General features: G+C 38.8%; 1 protein-coding gene across 2 annotated transcripts; it reads right to left on the bottom strand.

The window, feature by feature from the left end:
- Positions 1–327: 327 nt before the first annotated feature.
- MRPL22 (mitochondrial ribosomal protein L22) lies at positions 328–25,237 on the bottom strand. 2 transcript variants are annotated; one of them, XM_050793966.1, is made up of 7 exons: positions 25,163–25,237; positions 25,036–25,084; positions 15,356–15,473; positions 10,829–10,894; positions 10,059–10,136; positions 7,210–7,279; positions 328–608 (listed from the first exon to the last, which is right to left on the bottom strand). In XM_050793966.1, exons 1-7 carry the CDS (start codon positions 25,188–25,190, stop codon positions 397–399), a joined length of 621 nt encoding a protein of 206 aa, XP_050649923.1. In that variant the 5' UTR covers positions 25,191–25,237; the 3' UTR covers positions 328–396. The 2 variants fall into 2 exon arrangements, with proteins under 2 accessions (XP_050649923.1, XP_050649924.1); XM_050793967.1 differs by lacking the exon at positions 15,356–15,473.
- Positions 25,238–26,716: the final 1,479 nt, after the last annotated feature.

Here is a 26,716-nt window from a genome sequence, read left to right on the forward strand (position 1 = left end):
TCTAACTTCCCATGTTCCCAAGAGAAAATTAAGGGAAATAAAAACAATTTTCTTACCTCATAACACACTGCTCAAGTCCAGTATCAAAACAGCCACCTGCAGGACACTAGTTGGAAAGTTAACATTCCCTTTCAAAGTTACTCAAAAAGCCTTTTGAAATATAGTTTGTTACTATGTTTAAAGCTGACTTGCCTTCCCAAGTCGCAAACGCATACAAATATGCCCAGAGGCTCAAAAGAAATGGGCAAAGCCTTATAAATATTCATATACAACTAGCAGTTATACACTGTTTCAATAATTCAATGAGAAATCATAAAAAGCATTTGTCTTCAATTTGTGTTTATTTTTAGAAAATAAATGGCAAAATATATACACTGTGGAGTCTGAATCTCCTCATCATAGAGTGTGAATGATGGTCCGGTTGCGAAGCTGCTGAATATACTCTTTGGCATGGTCAACTGCCGTCTTTGGTGGCTCAGGTGGAGGTGGGGGCCCTTCCACCAGCTTCACAAAATAATGGCAATAAACCCTCTCCATGATCCCAAAGTGACCTCTGCCATGGTAGCGGATGCGTTTCAGGCACTGGCCTCGTCCTGAGGTAGACTCAGCTAAACGGGAAGAAAAAGAGAATTACAGGAAATGAGTGTTATCCACAAGCCTGATCAGCTGAGCAATTTCTGTCCTTTCCTTGACTGGATTCTGAGATTACATGGGCTCACTGGTTGGCTAGAGCAGGCTTGTCTCAAAACAATCGTCTCCTGAACATTAAGGACCAGGCACTATTCTAGTGTTGGAGAAGTAAGAGTGCACAAGACTGGCAAGGCCCCTGCCTCCAAGCAGTTTACATTCTGGAGAAGAAAAATGTAAAATAATTTCAGTTAGTGACAAGTGCTGTGAATAAATCAGAACCAGATGACAGACAATGGTGGGGTGCAGGGGACTTCAGACTGGTAGTGTCAAGAGGCATTCCTGAGAAAGAGACATTTGATCTAAGACCAGAATGAATCATCTATGCGAATATCTAGGGGCAGGGTACTCCAAGCAGAGGAAAAAGCAAGTGCAAAGGCCCAATGGTGGGAATGTACTTGGCTTGTCTTAGGAAAAGAAAGAAGACGAGCATGCTGAAGCATAGTAAGCAAAGGGAAGAGGGGCACAAACAAGGGAAAGAGATTAGAGATAAAGCCAGGTCAAGATTACACAGGGCGCTGTAGGCTCCGGCAAGGAGTTTTTTATTTTATTTTAATTGTGATGAGAAGCCACTGGAGTCAATGGCTCCCAAATGCTGGTTCTCTGACAAGCCACATCAGACTAACCTAGGGAATGTAATTAAAATGCAGATGCTGAGACTTCACCTCTGTGGATTCTAATTCAGTATATTTGGGGTGAGCCTTGGAAATTACATCCTGGGTAAACACCCATACCACAACTCTCCCCAGAAATTCTGATTCACAGCCAGTTTTAGGAACTCTGGCACAAATGCCCCCTCAGCTCCCCTCCCCACTTCTGTATATCAAAATTTGACCTTGAAAGTTTAAAGAAATCTTTTATATAGTATGTAAGGGCCAGGCACGGTGGCTCACGCCTGTAATCTCAGCACTTTGGGAGGCCAAGGCGGACAGATCACCACAAGGTCAGGAGTTCAACCTTGGCCAACGTAGTGAAACCCCGTCTCTATTAAAAATACAAAAAACTAGCCAGGTATGGTGGTGGGCACCTGTAATCCTAGCTACTCAGGAGGATGAGGCAGGAGAATTGCTTGAACCCACGAGGCGGAGGTTGCAGCAAGCCAAGATCCACCACTGCATACCAGCCCGGGCAACAGTGCAAGACTCCGTCTCAAAAAAAAAAAAATTACTTAAGAAGAATTGTTCACCTGTTCACCCACAGTAACTCAAAGTAGTAGCCAATCACCTTCTACAATTTTCTGAATGTATTTAGTCAGCTACTTGTTTAGTTAATAAGCCTTTTAAAAAGGTAAAATCTACAGAATACATATTAAATTATCCATTTCAACACTCATCATTCATATACACTTACTGTGATATAACTTTATAAATATAGGGACTATACCAAAGTATGCACTTGACAACTCTCTAACTACAACGTCCTCTAGTGAAGTGGGTTTCAGCAGAAGCCTGCTAGCTTTGCCAAAGCAAAAGCCAAGAATGAAAGTGAAAACTGCCTAGGATCCAAGTGAGATAGGGAAAGACCTACTGCCCTTTTATTAACTTCATTTAGTGGGCACTGAAAAAGTGAGTTTACAAATTTCCAGAGACAGCAGCATTACACAAATCACTGTATAAGAAAACACCATCACAGTGCGTCCCCTGGATCAACCTGTCTAGCAGAAACCTACAAATAAGAACAGTGAGACCAGAAAACTTCTAAAAAGCATTTGACAAATGTGATAGCTGCTTCTATCCCAAATCACTTCTCTATCCAGCTTGAGCACCAATTTCCAAATATTCAGTGGATCACTAGATCACAATGATCAATTCCATCAGGGTCTACATCGGCTCCCATTTCCCTTCTATCTCCCCAAAACACAAACTTACAGAGATCTGCACAAAAGCAGAAGCTCAATGCCTACTAAATGTCAGTCATGATTCCATCTTAAAGCCATAAAAGATCACCTGCATATCTTAAAGCCATGATGCCATCATTTCTTTATGTCAAAACAAAAACATTAATTTTTCTAAAACATCCTAAGATTCTTTAATACACTGTAATGGAAATACCCAACACAGCCACCCTGAGGTGTAAATGAAATTGGGACTTAGAGCATAGCTGCCAAACTGTTTTCTGGTTCCTCTCCTCCACTCTCCTCCACTAAGTCCATATTTAGGGGTTTCAAACTGCTTTTGTATATGGAACCATTTCAAGTAAAATGAAACAATATGTAGAAGCCTGATGTATAAAACACTGTAATGCTGATCTGTTCTTATTGAAACATGGGTCAAGGAAGACCCAAAACTGTGCCAATTCATTCACTCAACAAACATTTTTGAGTTCCTACTGGGTACCAGACTCTGTCCTGGGCTCCAAGGATATAGTGGTGACCAAAATATCAAGGGTCCCACTCCTAGACACCCCACAGAGCACAATTTCAAAACTACTGCTTATCGTTAATAGTTTTAAAACACCATCTTAATAATGTAAATCTCTTACCCAAACCTCTTTGATATAGTTTGAACCAAATGCACAGCCTGCCGTGTTCAGTTCTCTGGAATATAGGCCCAGTCTACCCTTCTCATTTTATCTACTCGAGGTCAAACTTCTACTTCCTTCACACTGCTTTCCTCATTGAACTACACTATTACTGCTTATTCCAACCTATGTACCTCTGCATGTATGGCTACCCCACTTTAAAAATCTCCTCTTCTCCCAGACATTCCTCCAGACTCCCAAATGCCTATCTTCAAATGTCAATTTTTTCTAGAAAGTCTCCACAACTATTCTAACCCATATTGATCTTTCTTGTCTACTCCAACAATACCATTTGTCTGTATTACTCTTTTTGGTCCCAAATCATATGCTGTCTTTATAAGCATCTGTGTTGCATCTGTAAAAGTCACCTCATCAACCAAACTTATACTCTTTTTGTATTGCCCCAAAAGTTCACAATCCATAGGAACAGAAATAATTTTGCAATACATCATCTGCTAATTAATTTCATTTTTTCAATACAGAGGTCTCTGGTAAATCTAATCAAATTCTGAAATAAGTTTCAAAGTTTTTCAAGTACATATAATACTAATGGTATACATGGTATTACTATAATTCAGAAGAATATTGTATGCATTCTTCCAAAGAAATACTACTGTCAAAGAACTACAAGTGTTAAATGTTTTAAAATGACACAAAAGATAAAACATCACCTATTTAATGTGGATAGTATGCACACAGAAAGTACTCAAATATTTTTTGAATGAAAGAATACATTAAGATATCTCAAAAGTGAAGACAACCTGTGTTTTTCTATAGATAATGCCGAACAGGTGTAATGAATTTAAAATATTGCCAATATTTTCAGGCCAGGCGCAGTGGCTCACGCCTGTAATCCCAACACCCTGGGAGGCCGAGGCGGGTAGATCACCTGAGGTCAGGAGTTCGAGACCAGCCTGGCCAACATAATGAAACCTCATCTCTACTAAAAATACAAAAATTAGCTGGGCGTGGTGACGCATGCCTGTAGTCCCAGCTACTTGGGAGGCTGAGGCACAAGAATTGCTTGAACCCTGGAGGCAGAGGTTGCAGTGGGCTGAGATCGCACCACTGCACTCTAGCCTGGGTACAGAGTGAGACTCCGTCTCAAAATAAATAAATGCATAAATAAATAAGTATATATACACATAGCAAATATTTCCTATTAGTAGTATTTAGGTAAATACAAATCTTGAAATTGTAACATTAGAAGCCCTCCCCTCCCACCTTCATCACTCTTAGCCAGTAAGACTGATATACAAGGTCAGTCATCACTTTCCCTAAAGTGATTCACTTTAGATGCCATGAATCACTAAGCAGCGACATTTTATTAGTCCATGTCCACTTGTTAAGGTCTATTCACAGTGTCATTAGTCATCGTTATAAGTGGGAAAGGGAAATGAACTTTCTAAATCTATGGTCATGCAACACCAGGTATTAGCTTTAGACCAATGACAGGCATTTGAAAGAATTACCATATAATGAGAACACATGCTATCAAAAAAGTACTTTCTTTAAAATGCCTATACTTATTTCAGGATACTGAAAGAACCATTGCTGAACCAAAATAGTAGCCAATAAGTAACTAGTCTTTCAAAACTCTAACAGAAGTTTATGGAATGAAATGTCTAGGCCTTTTCTAAGAGCACAGTAAGATAAATCGGTTTCCCACATTTTATGGTTAAGAATCAATAGTTTATTAAACTATTGATTATTATTAAGCTGTTTATTAAATAAACAGCTTCCCAGGCCTCTCCACTGGGGTTTCAAGTCCAGCGGGTCTGTGCCGAGGCCTGGGAATCTGTATTTTAAATAACAACCTCAAGATGATTCTTAAGAAGCTTGACAAATACAGAGATAAAATGTCTGACACATCATACTCTTCCTGAGGGTACTCATCTCTTTTGATTATGGAATTACGCATCAAAATACTTAGTGAATGAAAAATTTTAAAAATCATAATATAAATCCAAACTTATTAGCCCTACTTAAGTGATCAACACAGAAGTAGATGAAAAGAGAGTACAGGTAAGGCAGAGATTTTTCAGCAGAAATGTGCAAAAGAACTCTGGATTAAAGGGTCAGACAACGTGGCTTATGCCTGTAATCCCAACACTTTGGGAGGCTGAGGCAGCAGGACAGCTTGAAGCCAGGAGTTCAAGACCAGCACAGGTATCTAAGTGAGACCTCTATCTCTACAAAAAATTTTTAAATTAGCTAGGTGTGCTGGCACGTGCCTGTAGTCCCAGCTACTCAGGAGGCTGAGGCAGGAGGATGACTTGAGACCAGGCGTTCAAAGCTGCAGTGAGCTGTGATCACACCAATGGACTCCAGCCTGAGTGGCAGAGCAAGTCATCTCCAAAAATAAAGATAAAATAAAGGGCTATTTATCTAGGATTGGTTAAGCATGTTTTTGCTTAATGGCAACAGTGGACCCTGCTCCTTCATTTGGAACAACAGGATTAAGCTCTTTATCCTATCTCTCTTTACTACAATTATTGAAAAGGATTTAAAGACGGTTATTGAAAAAGGCTTAAAGACAAATCGTATTTCATTTGTATCTGAAGTCCATTAGAAAGTCTGTCAGCTAAGAATCTCATATTCCTGTGAAACTGCTGTATAAAATTAATTAAATTTGATTTGATATTCTGAATCAGAGCAGGAAAAATCACCAAGAGGTTTTTAAGCAAATGGTCTTGCTCCTCATCACTTCCAATGATTCCAAGCCCTCTCTAACATTATTTATTCATAATGCTCCCAGAAGAAAATGCTTATGATTAACTACTATGACCCTGCATCTTCTGAGTTGCCATTTTGATTTCCCTCTGCATCTCTGCATGTATCAGAATAAAATTATACAAGACTCAGCTTTCAAATAAAGCATTTCAACTGAAAATCAACTAATTTGAATTTCAGGAGGTGTGATGGCCAGCATCAATTCCAGGTGAGTTGAACTGAGATTTTAACCTAACCAGCACAGAGGCTATGTGAAAAAGTAGAATTTAGATAAACATTTTTCACTCTAATTGTTGAAAAATTATAAAATACAACTAATTCCCCCTGTAATGATTCAGCCCCTTCTGCTCCATCTGGAGAGTAGCTGTTCCCCATATCTTGAATTTAACATAGCTTTCAGCTAAATAATCCTTAGATATGTAGGTGTGGCAGATTGAGAAAATTTTGCTCCAACATCATCTTTGTTTGATTATAAAACTGCTGAGGTTAGGAGTAATTGCTGCTGTAGTGAGAAAAAAACAGTAACTCCAACCACTGCTCCACTTTCCCATGGTGCTGGGAGGAGGTAAGAGAGCTTTGTAATAAACATTAATCTCCTTCTCGGAAAAGAACTGTGTGAAGGTCTGCAGCAAAACAATTCCTTACATTTGTACAGAACATCATGCTTCCCAAAGCATTTTAACTTACATTAATTTAATCTGATGTGGAACAAGCATGTAAAAGCAGAGATAATGCTTCAGGATGTAGTAACAAGGGAACAAACATATCTGGGTCATCTGAGCCTTCCAAGGCCCCTTGGCTTTTACAATTCAACAGATCTTCCATTTTGATAGTTGGAAGGTTAAATTACAGGACACCTTTATGGATTAGGTACCTGGCTTGGCACATTATAAATAAACATTTTTTAAATGCACCTGTGATTCTTTACCTCCTTCTGGTTGACAACTTTAAAAATGTGTTATACTATTTGTTATAATATTACAATTAAAGTATCACTCTATGTACCAGTCTTGTTATCTATTATTTAATAATTATTAGCAATTGGTTTTATGATCTCAGTCTCATTACAGAACAGGTAAAACAGTAGTTATTGTCATTTACACTAAATTAAAATTGACATGCATACGGCTGAAGAATAAGACATTACTAGCAATTTTCATTGACAAACCAAGTCCTGAGGAGTTAGGTATTAAAGACTGTTGTTAGATAAAAAATATGGCATTACTACTGGAAGACATTTTCTAATGCTAAGAATATTAAAAATCTTACCTATATATAAATTGGACCTGAATTCCACATTGTGGTCTCTCACTGCCATATCTTGTGCTTCTAAGAGAACCTTAAATAAGAAAAAGAAAAGCATTTAATTGGCTAACCCTGAAGTAAAATGGAATTAAGTTTCTCATCTCTCATGATCTCTGTACTATGACTGCTCATCACATGCTTCCATAGTCAATTTTAAAAAGAGAATATCAAATGGTAAGAGTACAAAGGAGACGGGAGCTTTCCTTCCGTAGACCAAGAATTGTAAATGCACAGAACACAGCCCATCCTACTAAGTTTTAAATGACATGTGTAAGCTATAAAGGAGATAGCAGCGCTTGTAAGCAGTACTCTTGGGAAGGAACATTATGTCTCTGAGTCAGAAACTTGTCAAAAAGTTCCCAAGGCCAGATGCGGTGGCTCACACCTCCGTGATCCCAGCACTTCAGGAGGCCAAGATGGGCAGATCACATGAGGCCAGGAGTTTGGGACCAGCCTGGCCAACATGTCAAAACCCCGTTTCTACTGAAAATACAAAAATCAGCCAGGTGTGGTAGTACATACCTCTAATCCCAGGTACGTGGAAGGCTGAGGCTGGAGGATCACATGAACCCAGGAGGTGGAGGTTGCAGTGAGCCAAGATTGCACCACTGCACTCCAGCCCGGGCAACAGAGACCCTATCTTAAAAAACAAACACAAAGTTCATGAAACTCAAGTCTTAGCTGGGATGGTGGCTCATGCCTATAATACCAGCACTTTGGGAGGCTGAGGCAGGAGGATCGCTTGAGGCCAGGAGTTCGAGACCAGCCCATCTCCACAAAAGTAAAAAAATTGCTGGAGGTGGTGGCGCACACCTGCAGTTCCAGCTATTTGGGAAGTTGAAGGACGAAAATCCCTTGAGCTCAGGAAGTCAAAGCTGCAGTGAGCTGTGATCGTTCCTTATATTCCAGCCCTGGGCAATGGAGTGAAACTCTGCCTCCAAAAAAACAATAATCTAATTAAAAACTAGAATAAAATAAAAATTCTTAAACTTTGGATGCAGAGTAACCTTTAACATCAGACAAGTAGAGAAAATCACACTTGATATAGTAATTTCCTTGAAGAGGTTATCAAATTTACTCTCCATGGATATCGAATTAACTTCCTCCAGAACACATTTTTGTAAAAATACAAGAACACATTTTTGTAAAAATATGACAATTGGGCCGGGCGCAGTGGCTCTCCCCCGTAATCCCAGCACTTTGGGAGGCCGAGGTGGGCAGATCATGAGGTCAAGAGATCGAGACCATCCTGGCCAACATGGTGAAATCCCTTCTCTACTAAATATTCAAAAATATTAGCCAGGCGTGGTGGCGCACATCTGTAGTCCCAGCTACTCAGGAGGCTGAGGCAGGAGAATCACTTGAACCCAGGAGGTGGAGGTTACAGTGAGCCGAGATTTCGCCACTGTACTCCAGCCTGGGTGATAGGGCAAGACTCCGTCTCAAAAAAAAAATTAAAAAATAAAAAAAAATAACAGAAACCAGATCAAAATTTTATGCCTTAAAAGATAAAGAATGTAGTACATGGCTGGGTACACAACGAATACTTGTAAATGCATTCTGCATTGAATTAAATATGGCAAAATCATAGCGTTACAAAGGAACCTTTTAGAAGTCTGAATCTATCAATCTCAACTATTTAACTATTACTACTAAACTGAAAGGTATGAACTGACTTTTGGTGAGAATTAACTGAATATATAGAAAATAATGCTCATATCCCCAGATGGTAAGGGACAATAATCAATACAACTTTTTGTAACAAGACTATTAAAAAAGAAAAACAGGCCGGACGCAGTGGCTCACGCCTGTAATCACAGCACTTTGGGAGGCCGAGGTGGGCGGATCGCCTGAGGTCAGGAGTTCGAGACCAGCCTAGCCAATATGGTGAAATCCCATCTCTACTAAAAATACAAAAGTATTATCTGGGTATGGTGGCGCACATCTATAGTCCCAGCTACTCGGAGGCTGAGGCAGAAGAATCACTTGAACCCAGGAGGCGGAGATTGCAGTGAGCCGAGTCCGCGCCACTGCACTCCAGCCTGTCCGACAGAGCTAGACTCCATCTCAAAAAAAAAAAAGAAAATAAAAATATATATGTAATAAAAAAAGAATATTCATGTTCCTAGAATGAGTCACCACAATTACCGTCAGCACATTTGTATCTAGTGAATTAGCTACATTTAGAGTTGGAAGGATCTTTAGGAGCCATCTAATCCAATCCCACATAGTTTAGGTGAGAAAAATAGAAACTGACTGGTTAAGTGTCTTGCCCACGGTCACAAGAAAAAAATCAGAGAAAAGACTAGAGTCCAAGGCTCTTGAGTTCCAGTCCAGGGCTCTTTCCATTAAGTTACAAAATTATGTAGTTATAAAAACTCTCCTTTATAGGGGAAAAAAAAAAAATCTCTGAAAAAATATACTTTGAAGTTCAGCCTTGCTCCAAGAAATAAATAATATAAATAATATATATACAAACACAGATACATACACACAAATATACACATATATGTATACACATATATGCACCAAGCCCCAAATCATTAAAATTAGGTTCATCACATCATAAGCAGTAAAAAACAGATAAATATCTGGTGGAAATAAAAGCATCTCAGGAAATAAACACCTAAAGCACACAACATTCCTAAGCGCACACGCATTTAATAAACTGAGCACCCTAAATCTGTATTATATAAAGTATGCATTTACAACAGAAAATTTATTCATAATTTAGGCTAAGCTTACTAATAATTGCAAAACAGCTGCATTCCCCAGTTCTCCATTCTCTACCACACCCAAACTTGTAAGTTTACCTCTTTAATTATTTTGGCCCCTTTTTTGTCATTGAATTCCAACTGAGCCAAAGCCTGGTCAATAGACATTCCTCGTATCTAGAATTAAAGGGTGAGAGACAAAAGAAAATAAATTAGTTTACAAAGTCAATGTTTCCTTTTCAATGAAAGCCTTACATGATTTGAGTAACTTCTAAAATCAGTGAATTGAACCCAAGCAAAAGAGAAGAAAACAAGTTTGAGAGGAGATACTATTCTCTTTCAGTGAAAATGAAACAAACATTTTAACCATAAAACTGACACTGTAATAGTTTCAATAACATTAAAGGACAGCAAACATGACAGAGACCACAGGCTGGTAACGACTACGCTAGGCATTCAAGGCATCTCCTTCTCCTATGGGATAAATGTATTACGTGTACATTTGCTGCTTCTGTCTCCCCTCATCTACGAATTTCATTTCCTAGGGGAAAAAACATAAAACCAACTGTTTTAAAACAGGTTGAATCAAGTTTACAGATAAATAAGTAGGTTTCCTGGATTCTCTGGTTATAGCCAAACTCCTGATGCCTTTTAGTATCTATCTATCCAATGTGATTTAGTTTCTCAGAAAATGGTGAAAATTAAGGAAAATCATACATCTCTGAACAATCATTCTTTTGGTTACCTACCAATTGTATCATATTCCTCACAAATCTTTTTTATTTTTCAAATCCTGGGGTGAGGGTTGGGGAGGGGATCTCATAGCTTCTTTCCTAAATTATTATATGGTAATAGTCATTGTAGCTTACCAGTTTTGCCAAATACCACATCTTGTCTTTGCTATATTTTATTTGTCTTCGACAGTGGTAGATTTCCTTACAAATAGGAAAACAAAGGACAGAAAGAACATTTTAGCAGGTTTATCACAAAATGGCAGTAACATATACTGTTACTAAAGTTTTTACTTTCTAGGCCTAAAGAAAATGCTGCCATAAGAAATAGAAACATTATTAAGAATGTAAAGATTATTTCCCCCTACATAAAGTTGTATTTTTCCAAAGTCTCACTATGTTAAAAGATTACTAGGGGAGAAATAGAAACTATACAATGGCTGGTTTGTGTCATCACTTGCAACATTTCTATCCAAAGAAATACTAAAAGATTTAAATTAAAGTATCTTGAAAACATTTAGCTGATTAAAAGAACAAAAGAAAAAGTACAAGAAGAAAAAGTTCAGTATTAATGAGGAGAAAAATGGCAAAATGGACAAAATAAGTGTTTTCATGTGAAAAGCCAATATTCTAGGTGTTTGGTCAACAGCATAGGTTCTAGAATCAGACTGACTGGATTTGAATCCTAACTCTGTCATTTACTAGCTACATAATCTTGAGCAAGCTACTTAACCTCTCTCTAATTTTCCTCTTCTATAAAATAAATAAAATGATAACTAGAGGGAAATAAAATAACCTATTCCAAGAAACCATTTTATAGTGCCTGGCACATGGTAACGTCTCAGTAAATGTTAGCTTTTATTATCTTCTATTTAAAGTGGTAGGTATGTCCTGTTTAATTACAATGTATAGTTCAAAAAGCACTTTTCGCTCATTATTTCATTTAGTCTAACTCTATGAGTTGAGAGACGAAACATTTTATATAAACTGAAAATCAGAGAAATCAAGTGACTTAAGACCACAGGTTTGCAAGAGACAAAGTTGGAATTCAAAGAACAGAAAAAGTATGATACACCTGATACAATGTCTAGCGCATCTACTTTCAAAAGTTCCTCTATTGACTCTAAAACCCACTTTCTTTCCACTACTATACCAAACTGCCACTTTAAAAAAAAAAAATTAGAAAATATGTGTTATGGGAAACTGTAGCAAGGAGGTCTCAAAACTTTCTAACATTCTGACTCCTGCTGGACATTTTCAAATGCCTTAGAAAGAGCAGTTTTCTCAAGTGGCCATCTTTTAATATGTGGCAGATTTCAGCTGCAATAGAAGCAGACAGCCTGAAACTATAGCAATAGCCTAATTACATTTTCAGCAATAAAGTATCCTGGGGAGACAGGGAGAGGAAGAACTGTCATGACTGATAATAATAATCTGCAAAAATTAATCCACTAAACGAAATCTTTTATATAGAAAAGACCCTTTAATTTCTGCATTCTTGTGGTGGGATACCTTTAAACCTTAATTTTGTATGATTACCCTCAAATTTTACACATATAAAAAATTGTAATCCTGACCAGAGGATGGCAAAAAGGAATGAAGTATTTACAAGAAAGGCGAAAATTACTCAATCATCCTCTTCCAAAACTGAAAAAAAACCTCAGCATTTACTTTGGACAGGTGAAATGTCTAAGGGTACTTTCTAAAGATAAACGAGACAAAGTCTCAGTACGTAAGTATCAAGCAAATAGATAAAGTAACAAAGTTGGAGGTTGGAAGGCCTAGTTATATATCTCTGCCATTAACTGACCTATACAGCAAATTAGATGAAGTGAGGATAGGATACGTAAAATAGTTATTCAAACGAAATAAATGTATGTCTAAATTATAAAATGTCTAAAACAATAACTTTTAAATAAATCAATTTATTTTTAAATGCATATAATAATTCAAATGAGGAAAAAGTGTTACCTAATAGAAGTTCTGGCCAGGCACTGTGGCTCATGCCTGTAATCCCAGCACTTTGGGAGGCCGAGGCAGGCAGATCGCTTGAGCCCAGGAGTTTGAGACCAGCCTGGGCAACATGACAAAAACTCATCTCTACCAAAAATACAAAAATCAGCCGGAAGTGGTGGTACGTACCTGTGGTCCCAGCTACTCAGGAGGCTGAGGTGGGAAGATCTCTTCAGCCCAGAAGGTCAAGGCTATAGTGAGCCATGACTGCACAACTGCACTCTAGCCTGTGCAACAGAGTGAGACCCTGTCTCAAAAAAAAAAAGTTCCAGGCCAGCTGCAGTGGCTCACACCTGTAATCCGAACACTTTGGGAGGCCAAGGTGGGTGGATCACTTGATGCTAGGAGTTTGAGACCAGCCTGGACCACATAGAGAAACCCCATCTCTACTAAAAATACAAAATTAGCTGGGCATGGTGGCACACGCCTGTAACCCTAACTACTTGGGAGGCTGAGGCACAAGAATCGCTTAAGCCCAGAAGGTGGAGGTTGCAGTGAGCCGAGATCATGCTACTGCACTCCAGCTGGGCAACAGAGCTAGACCTTGTCTCAAAAAAAAAAAAAAGTCTTATTAGAGCTTTATGAGATTCCGATTCACATTAATGTATTATTATCAGCATGAAAACTAATTCATAAATTAAAAATATGTCTCATATAGAAATGGTTGTTGGGGGAGTGAAGAAAAAGAGGAAAAATAAGAAATGGTAGCTCAGAGAGTTTTGACACAGTCTCATTACACTTTTCATTTATTTAACATAGCTTTTTTCAAAGACACTGCAAAAGTAAACTCAAGCCCGAATTAACAAGGTGTGACTATCATAAAGAAAGCCCTTTAATTTCTCTCTGGCTCATTTTCTTTATATGAAGCCCCATATAAGATAAAATCTACATAAGAATCTATATTCTTTGGAAATTGGTGCTAGCTAAACTACGAAGCTAGTCTTAAAAATATGAGGACTAGCCTAAAACAACTCTACATTGGTAACATTCATTTTAATTTACTGCTATGGGGTTTGTTCGCTATCCCATCCACTATTATTTATTGACTATATATTCTAATGCAAAAGATCAGACTTAGGTAGAATGGTAGATATTACCTGGCCCTCTTTTCAGCTAGAGATAAAACTGATTTTAATAATGGTTACAGCTGGCAGATTAGAAATTCTAAGAGACATTGTACATTATAGCACAGTATTATGAACTATATGGCCAGTGAATAAATTATTCCTGGTAAGTTAGGTATTTATGAAGGGTATCGGTATTCCCAGTCATAAAAGGTACAACTGATACACCAATATTAAATTACTAAATACTATTTAAAGTCAGAAAATGTTCATATTTCCCAAATGTCATAATTTATCCCCCAAAGGATTACTGAAACAAAATCTGTGCAAAATAGAGAAATTAAGGTTTTCCAAAGTACTTATATCAAATCGAATCAAATGTCTTCCCACAGGCACTTGTATAAGAAGGATAAACGATACAAAAAAGTTAATCAGAATAGTTTCATTAAATACAACACACAACAAATTACTGATGATAGTGTTCATCATTTGCTAGAGTTAAGCAGATGACATACTACCAACTATTTGCGTTTTGCCACTTGGGATATATCCTAAAGTACATTTTTTAGTATTTAAAGATATAAAACAAACACACAACAGAATTGTGCTGTTAGATTCTGGACTTGACAAATACTGTTATAATTTATTTCCAATTAATAACTGATTCCAAAGAGCTCAGGTAAGAAGCAAAAAAAGTTCATTAGTTACAGAAAATTTTTTATTTATGATATTTGTGCAATTATGTAACATTTCATTTAGTAAATTTTGGTTAATTACAAAATGGAGACCAGCCTGGCTAACATGGCGAAACCCCGTCTCTATGAAAAATACAAAAATTAGCCGGGCATCGTGGCAGGTGCCTGTAATCCCAGCTACTCCAGAGGCTGAGGCAGGAGAATCACTTGAACCTGGGAGGTGGAGGTCGCAGTGAGTCAATATCATGCCATTGCACTCCAGCTGGGCGACAGAGCAACACTTTGTCTCAAAAATAATAAAATAAAATAAAATAAAACTAACAAAATGGAGTTAATACTTAATAGCCTAGACTGACAAATCTTTCAAGTTGTGATGTCATGACAAAATATGAAAGTTGAAAAGTTATTTGTTTATTCTGTGCAGATAACGATAAGATTAATCTCCAGTAGGAACCCAATGATTAAGTTCAAACTTTAGGTTCAAATTGCAAAACAAACAAGCAAAAAACAGTGTGTCTATATTCAAATATGTAACACTGGAAAATCATATACACAATTTAAACATTGGCCAATAGTTTAAGTCATTCTTGCCAACTCTATATGCTCCATCATTAAGAGCTCCTCAGCAAGCCTCTCAGAGTCAGAAATCAGTAGGTCTTAAACTATGAGCTTAGTTTTAGAGTTAAGGTCCCTAATACAGGAAGTTAAGTAAAGACAAATAAGTAAAGAATAACAATCCTTTTCAACTATCAAAGAGATAAATCTAGTACATCTGTGTCAATTAGAGCAAACGGTTGTATAATTTTTTTAAGACAGAATAATAAATCATTACTAATCACTTAAGAGTAAGAGCATTACCAGATTTAAGAGATTAGTTCTACCCACGAACTTACTGCTGGTCTCCGAGGTTCTCCAGGCAGTTGTGGGGGATAGACAATTTTATTCTTCTTCTCCCATTTTCGAGAAATGTCAAGAGAAGCACTTGTGTGGATATACGATTGAGGTAAAACACTGAAATGAAAGAAGCCTATAAAACAACAGACACTTAGGGGACCTTTTTGTAGAGTTTACATATCTTTTGAACCATATCAGCTCCATTTTGATGAAAACAATTTAAGGATCCCAAGTGGAAATATTCTAGAGGTATTCATTAATAGAGACTACTTTTAAAGACAACAAAGAGCCAGTTACAGAGGCTAACAAGAGAGAAAGTAAACGCACATAAGTCAAACCGTTAATAGATATTAACCCAAGATTTCTTCCCTGGACTGGCCAATAACACTGTCTTCTATAAGTCACCCACTCCTAAGAAAGATTTAGAGAAGACATAATGAGCTCTCTGACCTGACCTGTAAGATTGCCCAACTTTGTTGAGTAACTAAGACAAATGCACAAAACAATTAGAAGACAATATGAAATCACATAACTAAAATATAGCAAACAGCAGAGGATTTCAGAGGTGACTTCAGGTGAATCTTGAACATCCTTATCAATACGGCTTGGCTCCGTGTCCCACCCAAATCTCATCTTCAATTGTAATCCATACATGTTGAGGGAGGGACCTGGTGGGAGGTGATTGGATCACTGGGCAGTTTCCCCCATGCTGTTCTCGTGATAGTGAGGGAGTTCTCATGAGATCTGATGGTTTAAAAGTGGCAATTTCCCTGCACTGTCTCTCTCTCCTGCTGCCTTATGAAAAAGTTATCTGCTTCCCCTTCACCTTCCCCCGTGATTCTAAGTCTCCTGAGGCATCCCCAGCCATGCGGAACTGTGAGTCAATTAAATGTCTTTTGTTTATGAGTTACCCAGTCTCAGGTAGTATCTTTATAGCAGTGTGAAATGGACTAATACACTAATTATCAGAGGAATGGGGCAACGACATACATCATCTATGCAGAGGTACAGAGTTGGGAAATAAGAGGAGGTCTGACTGAGTCAGAGAATTTGTTAAGTATTGGAAAATATTGGTAAGGTCACTGAGGCTAGAGTGGTTGTCTTTGAATGCTAAACTAATGGGCTGAGACTTGATGAAGATCCCAAATTCACTATTCCTTGACCTCTTCCCCTACACTTCAATTGCTTTAATAATATACAACTAGTCATTCTCCCTCTCTCATCTTCCCCAGCATCTGCTACTCCCCTATATCACTAAATAAAATCATTCTTGAATGGTGTGCTAGTTTATCTTCGACTTCCCAATGATTTTCATCCTGCCAGAGCTAGTTACCAAGTCTTACAGATGCTTCCCCTGAAATCGTTCTCAAATGCTTTACCTCTTCTCCATTCTAATTGCCACCATCCTATATAGCAATAGCCTCTAGATTGATTTCTCTTCCATCAACTTGCCCAGTTCCAATCCATCTTTCTCTGCTTGAGTACTAAATGAGTTACCCTTCTATAATTCAGAGCTACTCATGTCATCCTCCAGCTTAAAAACCTCTGTTGAAATAAGCAAATGAATAATTTTGTAATATTCTAATGCTATCCTTTTTTTTCAGTGTCACTGAGTACTGGGATTCTTGGTATGGAAACAAGCAGAAGAGGTTCAGCCAAAATCCAGTAAGTACTAGATCTCTCCACTGAAAAGGTGTAGAAGCAATGACCAATCTAGTAGCAATTAGCACCCCTACTTCCCAGATTACAGTCTTGAAATATCATTTCCTATTGAAGAAAACCAAAACTTCTGGGAGAAATGGCTGATTGCAGATCTCAAGCAGATAACACACCAAATCAGCCTAGAACATCTTGTCATATCAGAAAGCAAAGAAGCCATCAAAGATTACCAAGGTCATGTCAAAGGCACTCAGGAGCCAACTTGTGGATGCCCAACAAGTCAAAGATGGGACAAGCCAAGCATTAATGAGGACAATAACTATAGTAGTTACTGTCCTTTAAACATGAAATATGTTTAAAGCCATAAGTTCATAATAAAACCAGGAAAAATACAAATTAGTTACCATTAGAAGATGCTAGCGAGCCAACTTGTTATTTTAAAAACTGGTGAATGAAGAAAAAGACAGGACTTATCCTGTCTTTCCTATACAAACTGTACCATTAAGTTGCCAAGTAGTAGATGAGGAAAAGTTTGACTTGTATAAAGTTAGTAATGAAGGAATAGCAAATTGTAATAGCATCATCTTGTAATCCTTAATAAACTAATGGATAAAGGAGGTGTTATGTGCCTCCTGATGGAAGAACACACCACCCACCATTCACAAAGTAGTCTTTCCTGCCCAAAATGAAACTGGGGGCTCAAGCCCCTAGATTCAGTATAGGAAACAGAGAAAAGAGAACATGTTATGTAATATCATGGGGATGCACTCGGTAAAATCCAAGGTATGGAAAACGCTACAAAACAACCAATTGTCTCCAACAAATAAATTACAAGAAAAAAAAAGAGAGGATTGAATAAAAAACTCACAGAGTAAGAGATTTAACAAAAATACCAATTAGTTTCAATGTGTGAACTATTATAATTTAAAAAGTATGACAGTTATGAAGCCATTGGAAGTTTAAATATCAAATGAATATTTAATGCTTTTTAATGAGATAACAGTGAAACATTTATGAAAATGATACAGTGGGGGGAGTGTTTCAAAATATGATGAGGGAAAGTACAGGTTATAAATAAGATTGGCCATAAGTAGTAAGTGTTGAAGTTGGGTAACAGACACATGGAGGTTCATCAGACTGTCTACTTTTGCATATGTCTGGGCATATCCAAATAAAAAGTTAACACAGCAAACTTTGGTATTTCCCTACTGCCCACAATAGGAAGTCCAAACTCTTTAGTAAGACATGGAAGGCTTTTTGTAATCTAGACCCAACCTGCTCTTATGGCCTAGCCACATAGATATTCTTTGTTCTCTGAACAAGCTTTTACTCAAATTGTTTTCTCCTGCCTTATTATCTCCTGAATGAAATGCTTATCCTGTTTTTAGTTCTAGCTCAAACGTCACCTCAATGTGAAACATCACCTAATCCGTTCTCTGATCACAATTCTCACGTTGTCTTAATACTTTGTTCTTGCCAGTCATACAGCAATGACTCGGACCACTGTACTATCATAAGTGGCTATAACAGAATGAGTTACTGTACTAAGTGTACAGATGTTGCACATTTAAAGGGCAAGTCTGACTTTCTTCATATTCTAGCACCAAGAACAATGTCTGGTACGTGGATACTGAGTAAACATTTAACTCAGACTTATACACTCAAAGTGGTTGTATATTGGCATATTCTCATACAAATATGCAACTTGGAAGATTTACTTGGCAAACGAAACCTTTGTTTTTAGTCTTCAAGCCATTTAGACCAAAGACTCAAACAAATCTATTTTTCTAGTGTATCATATTTACCCCAAGTTCACTATCTCCTATCCTAATATCAAGATTAGTGCCATCAAAATACCTAACAAAATCTGTACCTTTGCCTTCCACATTTAGGTTCCAATGTCTTAAATGAAAAGCACAAAATTAGGATACATGATGTATGAAGGTGCATTTTGCTAATGAAATATAAGCCAGGTGGTGACAGCTGAGGCTACAGAGTCAAGCAGACCTGGGTCTAAATCCTAACTCTAATTTACTAGGTGAATGGCCTTTGGGAAGTCACATAACTTTCTGGGTCTCAGTTTTCCCATCAGTAAATAGAGTAGTAATAATTACCTCATAGCCTTCTTAAGAAGCTCAAATGTAAGTAAAATACTTAATCTGACACTTAAAAGGGCTCAATAAACTTTAGATATTATTACTTGTAGAATGAGAAGAATAATACCTACTTAATATTATTGATGGATTAATAATTAATATAGTGCATCCTACAATGTCTAACCCATGATAAACACTGATGGCTAGTGTTATTTTTTAAATTAGGCCCTTTGGCCAAGTATGGTGGCTCATGCCTGCAATGCCAGCACCTTGGGAGGCCATGGTAGGAGGACTGTTTGAGGCCAGGAGTTCAAAACCAGCCTGGGCAACACAGCAAGACCTTGCCTCTGTTTTATTTGTTTATTTTGAGACAGAATTTCACTCCCGTCACCCAGGTTGGAGTGCAACAGTGCGATCTCAGCTCACTGCAACCTCTACCTCCTGGGTTCAAACGATTCTCCTGCCTCAGCATCCAGCGTAGCTGGGATTACAGGGGCGCACCACCACACCCAGCTAATTTTTGTATTTTTAGTAGAGATGGGGTTTCACCATGTTGGTCAGGCTGGTCTTGTACTTCTGACCTCAGGTGATCCACCCATCTCAGCCTCCCAAAATGCTAGAATTACAGGTGTGAGCCACCATGCCTGTGTTTTTTTTTAAAGGGTATAAAAAATAAAACAAAGTTAGGCCCTTTGAATAGTTAATCTCTCCTGTCCCCACTCCCCAAATCAGTCCTGTGAACTATAAGCTTTAAATACACAATTTCAAAGTTTCTTCTCAAGTTTATAATCATAAACGTTTATGTTTCTATGTAGTTGTAATTAGTGAGTAGGGTACACTATGTTTGTCGCCTCTTTGGACCTTAGTTTCTTTGTCTGTGAAAAGAGGAATTGGACTACATCATCCATAGGGCCTCTCCTAACCTTAATTCTATCACTCATCTCATCACCAACAGCATGACAAAAACATGAACCCCTTTGCTACAAACCGATCTGAGAGATATCTTGAGTCAGGCCCATACCTGCTGTGCTCGTCGAGCACGGTACCTTGCGCTCTTCAAATCTTCAATACATATTTGGTGAATTAAATATGTTGCTTCATAAATTAAGCATACTATGAATTAATAATGTCAAAGCTTTCTGAATTCTTATAATACTTTCAGGACTCAAATAATTCATAAACTGAATTATGAAGCAAAGACCAAACTACCATAATCAAATTAAATTAAAGTATTATTCCAAATGGGGTACTTAATTTAGAAGTACAGAATATTAAATCAAAAGTTCCCATGTGCCCTCTCCTGGCCAGTTGCTGGAATAACACTCAATTAAAACAAAATGAAGCAACCTTAAAAAAGAAAATACAGACAAAATCAAATTCTAATTCTAATTATCAGTTCCTCATCCGAGAGTGACCTAAGTATCTCTGGTCACTTGCTCTTCTTTGAGACACTTTCTTGAGTTGGGTTCCAGGACACTTGGGGTTTTCTTCTCCCGTCTCTGGCTACTCCCCCACAGTCTCCTTTGTTGTTTCCTTGTCTCCCTCCCTGGTCTGTAAACGTTGGCTGCCTCAGGCAGGAACTAATCTTTGGACTCTTTCTATCTACACTCCCTCCCTTGGTGAAGTCAACCAGCTTTGCAGCTTTAAATATTATCCATGCATTGATGACTCCCAAATTTACATCCATTCCTTGCACTCTACAAACTCATATACCCAATTGTCTACTCATATCTCTACTTGGATGCTTACTGAACAGCTCAGATTTAACAAACCCAAAACTGAGCTACTAATATTCTCCCCAAACTTGCTCCTCTGGAAGTCTTCCTAGCTCAGTAAATGGTTAACTCTACCCTTCCAATTGCTCAGGTCCTAAACTTTGGTGTCACCCTTCTTTCTCACACCTCACATCCAATGCATCAACAAGCTCTGTCAGCTGTGGTTAACATACTGCCAGAATCCAACCATTCACTTACCTTCACGGCCACCTTAATCCAAGCCACCATGATCTCATACCTGAAATATCCAATGGTCTCTGCTTCCATCCTTGCTCCCCATCCCCACCCCAGTCTTTTCTCAACACAGCAGCCAGAAAGAACCACTCATAAACATAAATCAGATCATATTACCCCAATGCTCAAAACCTTACAATAATTTCCCACCTTGCTCAGAATAAAAGCCGAAGTATTTACAGAAAATACTAAGGCTCTATACGATTGATGACTCCCCCTTCCTCTCTGACCTCATCTCCTATCACTGTCCCTCTCCTTTTCGTCATTGTTCCTGACAACACCAGGTATGGTTCCTTGGAGCTGTCGCACTTACTGTTCAATCTGTACAGAATGCTGTTTGCTCAGATGTTAGCACAACATGCTTCCTCATTTCCTTCAAATCTTTACTCAAATACTACCTTTTAGTGAGGCCTTCCCTATCTAAAACTACAAGTTCCTCTCTCAAACACACATACTTCTTATTCCCAATCTCTGCTTTTATTTTCTCATAAGCAGATGTCGCTATCAAATATACTCTATATTTTACTTATTTTGTTTATTTGCCCCCCCTTACTATATTGTACACTCCATAATGGCAAGGGATTATTGTCTGTTCCTGTTCCCTGCAAAATCCTCAGTGCTCGAATAGTTCCCAGCTCAGAGCAGGCACTAAATACATATTTGTAGAATCAATGAAAGAATACAGAGACAGGTAAGGTAAGAGGACTGAGTGTAAATAACTATGCCAAAATTTTACACACAGTTGGAAGCTGAGGAAAGCTTAAGAGGCTATGTCCCATCTAAAGGGTGGTACAGCTGAACATGGTGGCTCACACCTGTAATCTCAGAGACTCGGGAGCCTGAGGTGGGAAGATCACTTGAGCCCAAGAGTTTGAGACCAGCCTGTACAACATAGTGAGACTCTGTCTCTTAAAGAAATTTTTTTTTGGCTCGGCGCGGTGGCTCACGCCTGTAATCCCAGCACTTTGGGAGCCCGAGGGGGTGGACCATTTGAGTCTGGGAGTTTGAGACCAGCTTAGCCAACATGGTAAAACCCCATTTCTACTAAAAATACAAAACTTAGCCAGGTGTGGCGGCACGCACCTGTAGTCCCAGAAAATATTTTGTTTAGATCCTCACTTTGACATTTAACTGTGTAACCTTCAGTAAGTCACAAAACTTCTCAAATATATGCATCAGTAAAATAGGAGGCTTGGAATTCAAAAACTGAAAACTGTCAGTCAGCTAACAAATAGAGCCTACAGAGTAATCCCAGCACTTTGGGAGAATGAGGTGGGAGATAATTTGAGCCCAGGAGTTTCAGACCAGCCAGGCAATAAAACAGGACTTTGTCTCCACTAAAACTCAAAAAAAACAGGTGTAGTGGCGCACACCTGTGATCCCAGCTACTTGGGAGGCTGAGGTGGGAAGATGGCTTGAATTGAGGCTGCAGTGAGCTATGATCATGACACCACACTCCAGCCTGGGTGACACAGCAAGACGTTGTCTTTAAAAAAAAAAAAAAAAAAAAAGAATTTTTTTTGAAAAGTATATATATATATATCCTGCAGAAATGTTTTATTTGGTCAGCAGCACTTTTCTTAACCTAATTCAATGTTTTTAGATAAGGAATACACTCTACTCACTGCCACAGGCCCTCCTACTCTCTCATTTTACATAGACAACTTTCCTTAGTTTTTTTATTTCTAGTCTGGGGCCTATATGCAATTAAGTTTCCAATCACTGGCCAGGCGCCTCATGCCTGTAATCCCTACCTTTGGGAGGCCAAGGCAGGAGGATCACTTGAGCCCAGGAGTTAGAGATCAAGCCTGAGCTACAGCAAGACCCTAAAAAATTAGCCAGGTGTGGTGGCATGCACCTGTAGTTCTAGCTACTCAGGAAGCTGAGATGGGAGCCCAGGAGCTTGAGGCTGCAGTGAGCTATGATCACAGCACTGCACTTCATTCAGCCTGGGCACAGAGCAAGACCCTGTCTCCAAAAAAAAGGAAAACAAAGTTTCTAATCACTGAATCAGATTATATGCTAAGATTTTATATGGTTAGCAGGAACATTATTTGTACCTTTCTACTTAGTTTTCTTATGGTCATTTTCCCCACTAGAAAATCCAAAGTAAGGATTCACAAAATTATGTAATAATTTCAGAATTGCAAATAGCTTTAGAGATTATCTAGTAAAATCCAACACTCTTGTATCATGACATAGAGGAAAAGACTAAAGGCAAACTGCTTAAGTTTCTTGCTGAGAGTTTCTTAATACAAGTTGGTGCAAGACAATTCAAATCAACATCAAAATATTTACCTTGTGTAAGACCTTATGTTGGAGCTCAACAATAAATAAATGTCCCTACCTTTCCAAAATACACAAAATACACAAGCTAGTAAAGGGCACAGACACATATACATGAAGCCATCATAGAAGGCACACATGCTAAAAAAGGAAGGAAAAATTAATTTCTTTCAGTTTTAGAGAGACCAGAGAAAACTTCCTGAAGGGAAAACATCTAAACAGAGGTTTGAATAATGGGTAGGACTGCTGTTATAGACAAGATGTAAGGGCATAGGAGGAAAAGCCAAGAAGCAAGTAAGTGCACAGTATATTCCAAAAAAGTAAGTAAATCAGCATGGTTGGGGGAAGAGTGATAGAAGATTACCTAGGAAGAGTACAGACAAATCCTAAGAGCTAGTGCTTCCTATTTTCTTCTTTAGCCCACCTCTTCATCCCCCTGGGACCCAAGAACTTAGAAAAAGGTTAAATATAATTGGGAACTCAGTAGTAATTTATAATAATAAAAACATTAATGGCAACTAGAATTCAGAGTGGGATTATCATGTGCCACAAACAGACAAAATACTTCACATGCATTATCTTGTTTGAACTTCATTTTAAAAATCTATTAGAGCTACATGCATGGCATGTGCCTGTAATTCCAGCACCTCAGGAGGCTGACGCAAGAGGATTGTGTCAGCCCTTAGGTTTGAGACCAGCCTGGGCAACATAGCAAGACCTCATCTAAATAAATAAATAAAAATCTTTAAATTTTTAAAAACCTAAGAGGTACTAATATAATGCTCATATCATAAAAGTGATAACTGAAGCTTATTAAGAATAAGTAACTTTTCAAATTCACAGTTGAAAAGCAGATTCATATACAACTCATCCGTCTGCAAAGCCTATGAACTAAACCAAAGTCAATAACAAATGGACAGATCAGAAAATTTACAATCAGATTACCAATTTTCAAATACCGATTTTTTTAAAATTAATTTTTGGGGAGAAACACAGCGACTACTTACCCTAACCTTTAATAAATGCTTTTGTCCTAAGGTTACAGAATGCTCTGGTATAAAGCTTCAAAATTTCCTACAACTGAGTGGCCTTAGGCAAGTTATGTTACGTTTGGGGGCTTCAATTTCCTTGTCTGAAAAACGGGTATAGCAGTACCTACTATGTTACGAGAATGTAGTTAAGGCATATAAACCTTAACTGTTACGAGAATGTTACGAGAATGAGTTAAGGCATATAAACCGCTAAACACAATGTCAGGTAGGACGTAAACCAGGGCTGTCCACAACACGATCCCTGCCCATGTAAGCAAGTAACCAGAGAGGTAACTTGAAAAGTTGAACGCTTCCATATGGAGATGGAATAGTCTAACCTTGTCCAGAAAGATCACAGTAGACGTTCAGAAAACGCATTTACAATGGCCTTTGGGTTATGGGTAATCCTGATATCTGCAAAGCTTATGCAATAAGGTGGCGAAAAAATAGAGTGACAAAGTAGCGGCACGGGCTGTCTCATTCGCCTCAGTAGCCCCAGAGCCTACAGCACAGCTAGGCACGCAGGCGATCAGTTACCAACTGGCAGAATAGTCAAGATGCCTTGGGCCCTTCTGAAACTCCGAAGCGAGAGACTTACCCCAAGGCGAGCTTCCCCTGGCTCCTCAGGTTCTGTATCCATAACGCACCTGCAACATCAACACAAGCCGTCAATTCAGATTCCATCTCGACTCCCTTCTGTCGCTTAACCACTAAGAAATCCTTACCCAACTGTCCCAGGACTGCCGCCGCCATCTTCCGCCCTCCCGGTACGGAAGCCTCAAGAGTTCAAGCGCCTTCTGGACAGCACGCATGCGCAATACTCCGGATTTCCTGTGGAGCTCTCCCACAAGCAGTACCTACACCTGCGGTGCTGTGATGAAGACCGCGAGCACTGGGCCGGTGCTCGAGGTGTGGTCAGGCGAGCCTGGCTTGGGAATGAATGAATTAATAAAGGCCGAAAGCGCGTGGGTTTCCGAAAATTCACCTGGATTCAGAAAAACTGCGAAGCCCCACTCACAAACTCGAAAGGAGTAGGGGAACAGAATACGTGAACAAGCGACCTAATCTGGTGGCCCTCAGTTTTCTTTTCAGAAATGACTAACGCTAGGGCACAAGCTTGTCGTAAAGATAACTTGAAATCGTGTGAAAGCTATTTTATTTCATTTTATTGAAACAGGGTCTCTCTCTCGCTCAGGCTGGAATGCGGTGGCAACGACCTAGGCTCACTGCAGCCTCGACCCCGGGCTCAAGCCACCCTCCCACCTCCGCCTCCCAAGTAGCTGGGACTACAGGCTCACGTCAAGTCTCCACGCCCAGCTAGTTTTTGTATTTTTTATAGAGACGGAGTTTCGCCAAATTGCCCAGGCTGATCTTGAATTCCTGGGCTCAAGCGATCTGCCCTCCTCGGCCTCCCAAAGTGCTGAAATTAGAGGTGTGAGCCACCCAACCTAGCCTAAAATCTCTTTTAAAGAGCAAATAGTTCAAATATGATGTATGCTGTCCTAATCCCTACTTATCTGGTTGACCTTCAAGAAATGAGTTTATATTCGTCTGGCATTTACTGCCGTTTATCCGGCAGGTATTTCACTAAAATCTCAATTATTCCTCACAGCAATCCAACAAGGCATGGATTATCATTTGCCTTCTTCAAATGAGGAAACACATTTAGGATAGGTTAAAGTCTCTCAGCTAACAACTGGCAAACCAGTAATCAATCTACAGCTAGGTGCCTCCAAATTTGTGCTCCTAGACGCATCCAAATATATGTATTTGACTCTCTGTATTAATGACAGGTAGTTCAGATTTCAGTTTGCTACATATGCAGGAGCGCCAGATACCCAGTGCAAACAAGCAACACACGTGCAGAATCTGAGCATTTTAGCAGTTTTGAGTTGAAAGGAAACTTTCTTCCACACTATTTACCACATATAGCTTCCTTCACAGAGCTGGCCCTTAATCAAGCAAATCAAGAGTCACTCCATTTGCTTCTCTTTCATCTTTGAGTACCCAGAACCCAGAGCCAGAATTGCCACCCAGTTGCAGAAACTGTTCTTTCCCTTTTTAATTCCAGATTTGTACTTTCATATTTTTATTTTTTTGAGACAGGGTCTCACTCTATTGCCCAGGCTTGAGTGCAGTGGCACAACCACAGCTCACACCAGTCTGTCTCTCAGGCTCCATATTTTTGTTAAGTGGCTTCTTGTGCATATCTTTTCTGTTTCTTTTTGTTCTGTTTTTATTTGAGATGGAGTCTCGCAATGTCGCCCAGGCTGGAGTGC

This window comes from Macaca thibetana, chromosome 6, assembly GCF_024542745.1.
Source record: "Macaca thibetana thibetana isolate TM-01 chromosome 6, ASM2454274v1, whole genome shotgun sequence".
Lineage (NCBI taxonomy): Eukaryota > Metazoa > Chordata > Mammalia > Primates > Cercopithecidae > Macaca > Macaca thibetana.

What these genes read in the sequence shown, in the direction of transcription:
- MRPL22 (XM_050793966.1), bottom strand. Translation starts at nt 25,190, where the DNA reads ATGGCGGCGGCAGTCCTGGGACAGTTGG. An exon ending in GGGCCAAAATAATTAAAGAG is followed by an intron (nt 7,280 to 10,058) that starts GTAAACTTACAA and finishes TTCTTATTTAAG; the next exon opens with GTTCTCTTAGAAGCACAAGA. An exon ending in CAGGTCCAATTTATATATAG is followed by an intron (nt 609 to 7,209) that starts GTAAGATTTTTA and finishes CTTCCCGTTTAG; the next exon opens with CTGAGTCTACCTCAGGACGA.